The sequence below is a fragment of the Ostrea edulis genome, chromosome 8, assembly GCF_947568905.1.
Source record: "Ostrea edulis chromosome 8, xbOstEdul1.1, whole genome shotgun sequence".
Taxonomy (NCBI): Eukaryota; Metazoa; Mollusca; class Bivalvia; order Ostreida; family Ostreidae; genus Ostrea; species Ostrea edulis.
The window spans coordinates 19,983,327-19,995,396 of record NC_079171.1 but is presented as its reverse complement, the minus strand read 5'-3'; the positions used below and the strand labels follow the sequence as shown (position 1 = coordinate 19,995,396).

The window sequence follows — 12,070 nt, the reverse complement described above, 5'->3', positions numbered from 1 at the left end:
AAGGATCAGGAACGAAAATGAAATCTAAAATTATTTCACATACACCAATTTTTGATAGAACAAGACATGAAATCTGTCTGAAATACCAGAGAAATTTAGTGTTTGTCATGATATTATTTTGAATTCTGGAGACTCCCCGGAGCTGGTTTGGGATGAAGTTCCCAGTGCGAGCTCCCCAGGCTGTGACGTAAAGGTCTGACTGTGTTCTCACAATCACGATAAGCATCGCCAGTCTGGAATCTCTGCATCAAGTACAATGACAAACGTAACTTGATACACGAGAAGGCCAGGTGTCTCTATATTATGCTTTTAGTACATACTATCTTAGTTTACCAAGATATCTAAATGACTTGACAGTTTTAAAATACAGTATAGCAGATCGTTTTGGATTTAAAAATATTAGACAGATGTATGTGAATAAAATAGTTTGAAATGTTGGATCTGAATTTTTTGACATATTTCTTTCCGATACAATAAATGTAATATTGATACTAATATAGATACCAACATCAGACTATACACTTCTATTATTTGTTAAAACATTTTTGTTGTACAATCCTTTGTCTTTTTAGGCTTTTATATAGAAGAAAGTCCACTTATAGTGAAAAGGTAACCTGTAGATGTCCAATAAGTTGACAATTGCTGTCCATTATTCCTAAGAAAGGACACACTGTCCGTTCTTAAAAATAATGGACAGTAATTGTCAACTTATTGGACAGTGCCAGGTAAACCCAATAACTTATTAGACATCTACAGGTAGGCTGAAAATAAGAGAAAGACAATGCATTTGTCAAAGAGATACAGATTTAATTTTAGATTGCCTACAAGTAAGAATCAACACAGATATCAGAAAAAATCACTAAAACACTAAAAACGATATTTCCCCCTAGTAGAATTCTCTGTTCCAACTTTAAGATTCACAATTTTTTAAAATTCCATTGGCCATTATTATATCACATCAACACTCGAATTCGAAAGACTGTATATGAATTTCGCTGGATCCAGAGGAACATTCCGGAACTTCTTCACAACGCTTTTTAATGTTTTCTTTATTAGCATATCCTAATTCTGAATTATTATTTTCGCTTTCATGAATAATTTAATTTCACGAGATGGGCGCAATGGGTTCTTTTCGTTGGCGTTCATAATTTCCTCAGCCAAATATTCGAAAACAAGATCGGATGCTTTTCAGATCAAAATTTAGTCCATAACTTTCTCAACCTCCATATCCAGAATATTATCAAAATCCTTAAATTTTGATTGTGCAATGAAAATGCTCTCCCCATCAGAGAACATGTTGATATGGCTCAGTACTATAGAAAGAGAGAATATAAAACCTGCAGTAGAAGACTACTTACCTGACACTGTCCAATAAGTGAACAAAAGAAAAAGACTTCTACGCAAGACTGGTTGTCTTGTCAGACTATTCAAAAATAGCTTTATTCATGATTATCACCTGTCAATGGGTTTACCTGAGCCTCTCCATTCTTAGAACAAAAGATGTAATGTTTTAAGTAGGATATAAGCCTCAAACTGTCCATTCTGTGAGAGAAAGAGCTGACTGAGGCCAGTAGGGCCTCAATCAGCTCTTTCTCTCACAGAACAGACAGTTTGATGCGTATATCCTTTACATAACAGATAGGTGGATCAAATCATAATTTCTCCACTGATTAGACTAAATGAATCTCAGAGAGGGCTATACAGACATGCGTGTACTAATTTTATCCAACTACTTTTAAAGCATTTCATATGAAATTTGATTTCACTATTTAAGAGGGATTTTGAGACCAGAACTATAGATTTTATTCATTTATTACGCGAATTTTCCTCTCCATGTTAACAACATCGGAATAGTATATTGCAGATATAGACAACAGCCCCTCAGAATGTAGCGTTTATTTATCATAACATACATTTTGTTTTGAAATACTTCTGACTTAAGTAAAACAATACGTTTGTGTGTCTTTATGAATCGAATAAACTTGTTTCTGTACAATATGCTGGATGTAGGCGTGGTAATCTATGAAATACTTAGTTTTAAAGACTTTCTGGTCCCTTTGGCTCCAACATTGGAAATCAAATTAAGAAATTGTTTACATTTCAATTCTAGCATTGGAATACCGCAAATTAATTAGATTTTTATAACATTCAGAATTGAAGTTTCCACATATCCCATTTGGGCGATAATCTCTCATTTGTAGGATAAAATAAAAGATTCTAAGGCGATCGGACTCAACCTGTTTAATGCTTTCAAGACTATTCCACGTCTATTCATATTTACATTTCTAACAGTCATAAATATCAAAACCATGGAGAAGGTTTTCATTTCACTTATTGTATTGATTATCTAGAATTTAATTTTAAATCTTTGTATCATTATCTATCCGATGAACTGATGACATTTGCGCAGCAATTATGACGATAGTGGGTAAACAATCTTGTTGTTTCTCCATAGCTCTTTTCAGTGCATGACCCTGTGTCTTGTGGAGGAGCTGTTTGTCTCCAGAAGTTAAGAACGCATGATGTCATAAAGACAAACAAAGTACACCATGTCATATACAATGTCAATCAATATGTATATCAGTTCGTATACTACAATAAGTCAACAAGTATTATTTTGTTATATTACAGAACGTTGTTGGTTCTTAGATTTCTGGGTAAATCCTTCTTGTCATATCAAATCAAAGAGTGGCACAGTGTAAAAGATTGAATGATTGATGTTTTCATCCACACTCAACAATTTTTTAGTTATCTGGTGTCGCCCAGTTTTTATTGGTGGAAGAGAGAACCCAGATACAATGTACCTGGATTGAGACCACCGACCTTCCGAAAGTAAACTGGGAAACTTTCTCACTTACCGGCGCGAGCGGGATTCGAACCCGCGCCGACAGAGGTTAGAGGCCGCGTGATTTTGAGCGCGATGCTCTAACCACTCGGGCACGGAGGCTCCCAGTGTAAAAGAAGACAGAGGCCAAGTATACGTACAAAGTCTTTTTTACTTACAAATAATATACAACAATAACAAGTGCCTATATTATATATAAATTAAGTACAAAAGGATGCAATATATAATATGATGCTTATCGTGATTTATTTCATTTATTGTAAAGTGATGCACCTGAAGCATCAGTACAGGTGTTAACGAATATTGGAATATGTCATTGATGAGAGTATTTTTAAAATCGAATATTCGACATAGTTGAACAAATGGGATATAAATGCATTTTTAATGTGTTCAGGGTGACCACACCTAGAAGGGTAGAACAAGGCGTGTTCCTTTAAACGAATATTCGAATACTGTCATGCAATATTCGAATACGAATTATCAAAAAATTTAATAAACATCCATGAATGCGATGATTATGAAATATATGTGATGTGTGGCGAATGAATGCTATTTTTAGCCTGGGACTGTAAGTAGACGTGGTGAATTTCATTTACTGGATGAGAGACAAGCCAAGGTATTTAAGGAAGCGCTCCAAAAACGCCATCCTATACACGGAATTCTGCTCGGTCCGGGATATAGCAGGGGTCACCGTCACAATTCGAGAATGCCGCTTTCCATCCGGGGACCTGAAATCGACAAATATCTAATAAATCTGGTTTCAGTGCCATAATGAGCTTCATAGCGATCAACATTGCTCATAGACATAACACGAGAATTACAGACATAACACGAGAATAACAGACATAACACGATAATTACAGACATAACACGAGAATAACAGACATAACACGAGAATTACAGACATAACACGAGAATAACAGACATAACACGAGAATTACAGACATAAAACGAGAATTACAGACATAACACGAGAATAACAGACATAACACGAGAATAACAGACATAACACGAGAATTACAGACATAACACGAGAATTAACACGAGAATAACAGATATAACACGAGAATTACAGACATAACACGAGAATTACAGACATAACACGAGAATAACAGACATAACACGAGAATAACAGACATAACACGAGAATAACAGACATAACACGAGAATTAACACGAGAATAACAGACATAACACGAGAATTACAGACATAGCACGAGAATAACAGACGACTTAACAAGCTGTACTGGAGCTAAACTCCCTTGCTGACTTCAATTTTATCATTACTATAGAACAGTTAGACACTAAAAGCACCTATACTTTTCATTAATTGTTGATCCTACATCACAACACACCACGACGACAATCGTTTCTATAAACTCACAGCTTTGTTGTCGGTGTCCGTCTTCCGTAGTGTACGGAACTACACATGACACCCCCCCCCCACCCCCACCCCCACCCCCCCCACCCCCGGACAGGCGCAAGTAACAAACATCATGACAAGTCTTCAACCACAAAAAATTTTGGCCCCATGAAAAAAATTTATATTTAGAAGTACGTTATTCTGTGTATAACTTACGTTGTCCGTAAATGTATCAGTTTGTTGTCCGTGACTGGTATGCTGTTATTCAGTGGCTGCCATGTTCGCTTGTTGTCTAGACTGATTTCTATGGGAAGACCAGGGATTTCGCTATTTGTATGCAGTTTTCTGCTTTTAATTCTGTAAAAAGAAACTCATTATGAAAAAGAGAAAGTAGAAATTTCTCTGCTACATTTCTCTCAACGTCAATGTGTCATTTCCAGGATAAACGACGAGTTCCAAAGAGTAAATGAATGCCAAAAACAGTTAATTTAGTTCCTCTTCGTCACTCAACTTCGTGTACCACGAAGGCAAGGATTTTACGATTTTCATACAAGCTTGTAATTAGCCACGTGACATGACTGTTAGATGTTCTAGATGACCTTTCTTCTACTGCTCTGAGGGAATGATGACCTTGAAAACCTCATTTCCCCCACATTCTAATGTGTTCTACGCAAGGTTTGATTAAATTGACTGAACAATTTCAGAAAACGAAATATGAGAATATCTAAAAACTTTACACCAGAGAAACGGAGACTAGCATAAAAGCTCAACATGTCTTACTCGGCACCAGGTGGAGGAATGCGGTATTTTATGTCCATCTTGTCTAGTCTACCCAGCTCCCGGTAAGCAAGAGTGTTTGCAAATTCCTCCCAGTCCTGGTCTCGTTCACGGTCTCGTGTGATTTGATCTTCAATATCTTCCCACTCTGCCCGGTGCCATGCCCTCTCCGCCAGAGCCAGTATCCGTGGAGCTGCCATGTACTCTAGTTGATCGGAAGTCCGAATTGTCTCTGTCCAGATCTGTCCCTGCATACCTACAGTGGTCAAATAAAATACATTATTGCAGCTATACACTTTACGACATCGACAAATTGGTGTTGATGTTTTCGTCATCAGCGCTTTTACGTCAGCAGTGTTTTTACGTCATATTCTTCAATGTGGCGTTCTTGGTCTTAGACTAGCATAATTATATGCTTTTTAAAATCTTGTCCTACAACAGCACGTGATTATGCTTATCCCACCTATTCATATTTATCTCACTTAGATATGCGGTAAAGAATTGAATACATGACTTTAACAAAAATATACTAGTTGTAGAGAATGTACACTTATTCATTAGTTACGCCGAGTAGTAATCGATTTTGAAATGAAAACTTTGAGGTGAAATGATCTATAAACGGAAGTATTCAATACCATGAGATTCTGGTGAGAGACAAACACCCTCAGGTCTTGTTAAGCCAGAGCAGACTCAATATCACACTCTGAACACTTGCCGGTGAAAAAACCAAGTATCAACCGTACATTTCACGAGAAATATTGAATTAAAAAAATGAGCAAGCATAAAATGATTGATTACATAAACAGTCATTATGCTAAAATTGCATTTTAGAAAAGTGTGCTGTAAACAATAGATGGAAAGTTTTCGAGTAGAAAGGTTAGGTAATGTACATAATTTTCTTTTTAATGCAGGTCGATCTTTGCTACTTTCACTATAGGCCCCAGTTGTAAAATTGCAACTGCAGCTATCCCATGTATACACTGGACAGATTGAAAACCGTAAAAAAGTATTTAGATGAGAAATCGTTTAAAAAAAACATGGAATGAATTCAAAGTAATCGCAAGTAGTGACTAGTGGTCAGAATCGAAATACGTCTGATCAAATGGTAAGTATATTTCTTATAGTTACCGTGTTGTCTATTGAATATACATGTTACAGCAGAAGAAATATATAATTCAATATACCAATAACATTTGAAGGGTGTGCTAATTCCACGCATCCAAACACCGGGCAAATGTCTGCCTTGGTCAGTGGTATTCCTTTACGAGACACCTGTGCATTGTGTAGTAGATGGTCAGGAGTGAAACCAAAGACCTTCCTGGTGTTCGTAAATCTAGATGCCCAATATAGTCCACGCTCTTCTGGGTCAGGTTCACTAGGGTGATCAAAGAATAGGTCCGTGGCGTGGGCAATGACAACCTACCATACAAAACAAGGATTACAGATTGTGAAAGAGTGGGGCGTTCTTCTCCTGCGATTTTTGCCCTGTTATATAGCTACCTTGTAATCATTGTTGGCCAGTATGTGGGCGTTGTCCCCTTGTCCTTTCTCCCAAATGTTGTTCCAGGCATATACAGTCACATCCCTAGAACATAAAAAGCATAAGCAATGCGCTAAACAAAATTGAACAGGCAGTCGAAATAAGACAGTCAAGCGTACCTAAACAACTACCTGGCACAAGTTGATGATGAGTATTGTTTGTTAATATTTTGTGTGATTCCAAGAATCTTGCTAGGAGAAGGGACGATTTATGACAATGTTTGATACTTTTGGTCAAATATCAACAATAGTGTGGGTTTTTGTAACACTCCCTGACAAGACAACAATAGTGTGGGTTTCTGTAACACTCCCTGACAACAATAGTGTGGGTTTCTGTAACACTCCCTGACAACAATAGTGTGGGTTTCTGTAACATTCCCTGACAACAATAGTGTGGGTTTCTGTAACACTCCCTGACAACAATAGTGTGGGTTTCTGTAACACTCCCTGACAACAATAGTGTGGGTTTCTGTAACACTCCCTGACAACAATAGTGTGGGTTTCTGTAACACTCCCTGACAACAATAGTGTGGGTTTCTGTAACACTCCCTGACAACAATAGTGTGGTTTCTGTAACATTCCCTGGCAATTTTCAAGCACTTTCTAATTACGTTTTTTTCCATAGCTATTTGCGTTGAAAGGATTTATCATAGAAACTTAGGAACGTAAAAAAATATTGTGTCACATGACTGATGCGATAATGTGACACCAAACATCTGAGATATTCGATTTGTGTGAATTTCGACCTACTCCTGTGTGCTCTCCTTTACATAAACCTTCTTGAAAGAGCACTTGTGTGAAACAGTGAAATGACCATACCCAAGGTCGCTCAATGCCCATACCCAAGGTCGTTCAACGAACAGTATGCACTCCATCCATTGCTATATATGGTGGACCCTGACTTCACGTGGCGCTGAATGATGGGAATAGCGATATGGATTTTGGAGACAGACAAAAATAGCTTCAGTTATACGTATATATATATATATATATATATATATATATATATATATATACTGTAGATAGATAGATAATTTTTAATCTAATGTGGTTTCATTCAACTTCGTTTCAAACATACAGTAAAACCAAGCTGTATCTAGATTTGTGCTGTATTTATAAAACCGAGCTTACTTTCTGTCTAGATTTGTGCTGTATCTATAAAACCGAGCTTACTTGCTGCCCATATTTTTGCTGTATCTATAAAAAGGTCTCTTGGCGTCCATCACAGCGTCCTCCCACACGCCCAGTGCCACTTTCTCCGGAAGTCTCTGTGCCACATTATCAACAAACTGCTCCTTGAGCTGGCCGACAATGTTGACACCAAGTGCTTCTGACAATTCTCGGCAAGCTTTGGAGTTATTCCACACATTGGAGGAGAATTCATCACCCCCAGGGCCACCAAAGTGTACCATTTTCAACGGCTGGATGTCCTTGTGCATGTCGTAAAGAGTATTGGCCACTACCTCCAGGAAATCGAACGTCGTGTGAAGACATGGCGACATGACATTGTGTTTGTAGGTCTGGTGCGTCAGGAAATGGGAACTGTCGTCCATGTCACTCAACAAAAAACGTTTAGCCTCATCCACGTTCTCACTCTTCATGAATTTTTTGTACCTGTCCTCCATAGCCACTATTGCGGCACGGGAATGACCGGGGGTATCTATTTCCGGAATAACTTCAATATGGCGGTCCGATGCGTAGCGAAGTATATCACGATAGTCTTTTGCTGTGTAATACCCGGATCCCGTGTTAGGACGCATTGGGGCGGATCCAATCTGGGGTAGGATACATTCCTCTTCATCTAAATCATAGCATCGCTGTGAACCAATCTAGAAATAGAAAATATATTCCTGGTTCTATACTAAAACATAGCTACACTAATTTTAATGCGTAAAACACAAATAATACATTTTGTCACTTTTAACAGATCATCACCTTAGGTAAAACAAAATACATGTATGTGTCCTTTATCACATACCCCGTTTCAACCTTTCTATCAAAGACTATACACAGCACTGTTTCATGCTACCTTACATTTTAAGATAGAAGTGTGTAATTGCTATTTAAAACTTAGGAATAGCACATTTATTAAAACTTTTTATGACATCGGAAAACGTTACGAACATTACGAAATTTTCTCTTGTTTAAAAAAACCCGATATTCTGTATAAGCATGGCACAGGCGTTGGCAAATACCGTTTTAGGGAACTGAACTTAGTACATCGAGTACAGTGCACTTGGATATATTGCTCTTTGATACAGAACATACACGATACAAGCGTCCACTAAAACAAACAAGAGCTTTCGAAATTGGTTCATTTTGGGGAGTTTTTGCTCCATCTTAAAACCCCCAGGTTTGCAGGAATCCTGAAATTTAAAAATTATGCCCCCTTGTCCCAAAACTTGCTTTATAACAATATTCAATTCAATTCAATATTCTCCTAACCAATAGTACAAAGATATTGAGAATATACATATAAGTACATTTAAAGATAGTTATCTAGAGGTTGAAAATATTCAATTGTTAACTGACGGCGGACGACGGCGGACGTCAGTAACTTCTACGTTCAAAACTCAATTCCAATACAGAAAATTTTGTTAAATGTAAGTAGTATCATATGAAACGAATAAACGGTTTTTCCATTTATTGTTTATTTATGAATAAGATAATTATAGCTACATGACCTACGTCATCATTATTCTAACTACCTGACGTTACGTCATCATTATTTTAACTACCTGACGTTACGTCATCATTATTTTAACTACTTGACGTTACGTCATCATTATTCTAACTACTTGATGCTAGGCACTATCTGGACGTGTTCATCGCTGGTTAGAGGGGATGAAAGTTACGACACGGCATAACTTACTCGAGTCTCTACATGCTCTAACGAATCAATGCTAACTGTGCAAATCTAGTGAAAATCAACCAACATCAAATAATGAAAGTTTTTGGAAAATCCAGAGCATACTTGTTTTTAAATGTTTGAAAAGGTCCACTTTTAGGAGTAGATTCTGTATTTCAATTCTGAAGCTGTATTACACAAGCATTGACAGACGCTGTTTTCTTATATGATTTGTAACGTGATGATATGATTTAGAGTTGTGAGAAAACGGTGTCTAATCCCGCCTTTGCTGTTTTATTTTTAAAACAAAATGTGTGATCTTCATTTTTTCATTTAGAACTTTTGGTGGCATTTTAATGAAATTCCGAGAAAATTATCTTTTCTGACGTCATGAAAGCAATCACACACACGATATCGCCACCTATATATTTTCACCAAACATAAATTTACGTATATATAAAAGTACGTTAATTAGGTATTTGAATCATTTGATTGCTAGCTGTAAATGCCATAAAATAAAAAGCTCAGTTGAGGCAGTTGCAAAGTTTACAAAAAATATGCATTTTCATCGAATCGGATTAATGTGAGTGATTTCGAATACAACATACAAGAGTAATTAGTACATGTGTACATGAAAGGACGAAGCCATTATGTATAAAATATCACGATTTTCATTGTATATAAACACCTCAAATACCCTAAAACTAGAGTTATTCCTTACAATTATATCTTAATAAATATAAAAATATGAAATCGACATATAAAAATATTGCTTGATAGAAATTAAAATATGCATGACATCTTATGTCAATTTTCGTATTACCCGCTCTCTGACGTCCTACATTTACATGCAAATGAGAAATTTCCATCCTGTTGTATATAAGGATTGTTATAAAGGATACAGTTGGAAATTGAAATATATTGTGATAATGATGCGATGAGGATGATATTTTAAAACAAGCTTTTTCTTTAAAACTCTGATTTCTTGTACAGAGAATGTGCAACACACAGCCTTCCACTTTCTTCACACATGATTCAGCGTGAGAAATTTTTGCTTGAAACAACTGTTTACCTCATTTACGTTGCTATGCAACTTAGTTGCCATAGCAAGGAATTTATAAGATAATGTGCTTATTAATATACACTCTATCTTAAATTTTCCTACTTGGAAGTGAGATTTTGCAGCAGCGTAAATGCGTGGACCACCAACTGTTCTTTGATATCTACCACTTCGTACCACTATGTTACGATAGAAATGTGAATATTTATATAATGCAGTTGTTTCTATGAAAATGAACATATAAATATTTCAAATTGACAAGAAAAACCCGACATTCTAAAATATTTGCCACGTATATACTATAAATATTTTTCTTTCGTACAAATATATGCTACACATACATTGTAGCTCTGATTCTGAAAATATTATTTTTGTTGTAAAAATGAGCTTTGATGGCTTTGTATATAAATCTAACCATTAGCATTAATTAACTTCAGACGAATTTTAAGATTTTATCAAAATAAAGATTTAAGTTTTATTGAATATATAGCATTATACAGATATAATTTTTTGTACGGGAGGACAATAATGTAATTCATTTTGCTTCCTTGAAAGCCTCTAGTTCTTGCAAAACAAATATACATAAAACGTAACAAACAGACGAAATTGCAAAACGAACGGTTACCTTTGCAAAATTAACAATACATAAAAATATTCACTTAATACAGCAAACGAATAATATGCCGAATAAATAGCGTTATTTTGCAAATAAATGACAATGAAATTAAGATAAACGGTTCCTCACCATATACACCGGTATATATATATAGCTTTACATATATGTAGCATATATTTATTATCTGCGTTGTAAATACGTTTGTAGATTAGTGTAGTTGTAGTGCTAGATGTATTTATATGTAGTTTTTGTTATTATGCTCTGTTGATATTGACCACATTATGTAATTCTTTTCGTTTGTCCTGAAGAAGGGACGGGGGGTCCCGAAAATTTGACAATCTCGTTGTTCGTGTCGTTGGTCATTTTAGTGCTTTGTGTAATTTTTTGTATTTGACCTTGTATCCATGTTGTGGATCCGACACTCTGAGGTATCGGGTGTTGTTGGAACTTTAGTGCTTTTATATATATATATATATATATAGAGAGAGAGAGAGAGAGAGAGAGAGAGAGAGAGAGAGAGAGAGAGGTAAAAAATAAAAATGAAACACGAAGACGTTTAGTAAAGCTTTGGCGCTTTCATTTCAAATCTTTACTAAATGTAAAGCTTCTGAAGATTTGAAATGAAAGCGCTAAAGCTTTAATAAACGTCTTCGTGTTTCATTTTTATTTTTTACCTATACTTTTACCGATCATTGCGAAAGTAACTATTATCTATATATCTATCTATCTATATATATATATATACATGTATATATATATATATATAAATTAAGATACATAAACACGCGGTGAGTAGACATAAACCCTAATGAACGGATGCGTACACTGTTTTATGATCATTGAAATTAAGTGTTTATTTTCTCTTATATTGTAGTTTTTGCTTTTTCCGCCGTCCATATAGGTTTTGTAACACAAATGTTAATAACAAAAGTTTATGAAACTTATTTTTGTCTGTCAGTGAAATAGCAAATCACAATTTTACAGCAACAAAAATTCAACACAAGAAGACAGATAGTATGACTT

At 35.7% G+C, this 12,070-nt stretch overlaps 1 protein-coding gene across 1 annotated transcript in view; it reads right to left on the bottom strand.

The window, feature by feature from the left end:
• Window positions 1-2,978: 2,978 nt before the first annotated feature.
• LOC125662687 (uncharacterized) overlaps window positions 2,979-12,070 on the bottom strand; it is a 31,841-nt gene continuing 22,749 nt past the window's right edge. The window contains exons 16-21 of the mRNA XM_048894992.2: window positions 7,697-8,352; window positions 6,485-6,569; window positions 6,169-6,403; window positions 4,988-5,240; window positions 4,424-4,564; window positions 2,979-3,573 (exon numbers count right to left, since the gene is read on the bottom strand). Of these exons, the coding sequence (XP_048750949.2) occupies window positions 3,438-3,573; window positions 4,424-4,564; window positions 4,988-5,240; window positions 6,169-6,403; window positions 6,485-6,569; window positions 7,697-8,352 (1,506 nt within the window). The 3' untranslated portion in view covers window positions 2,979-3,437. The remainder of the gene's footprint in view (window positions 3,574-4,423; window positions 4,565-4,987; window positions 5,241-6,168; window positions 6,404-6,484; window positions 6,570-7,696; window positions 8,353-12,070) is intronic.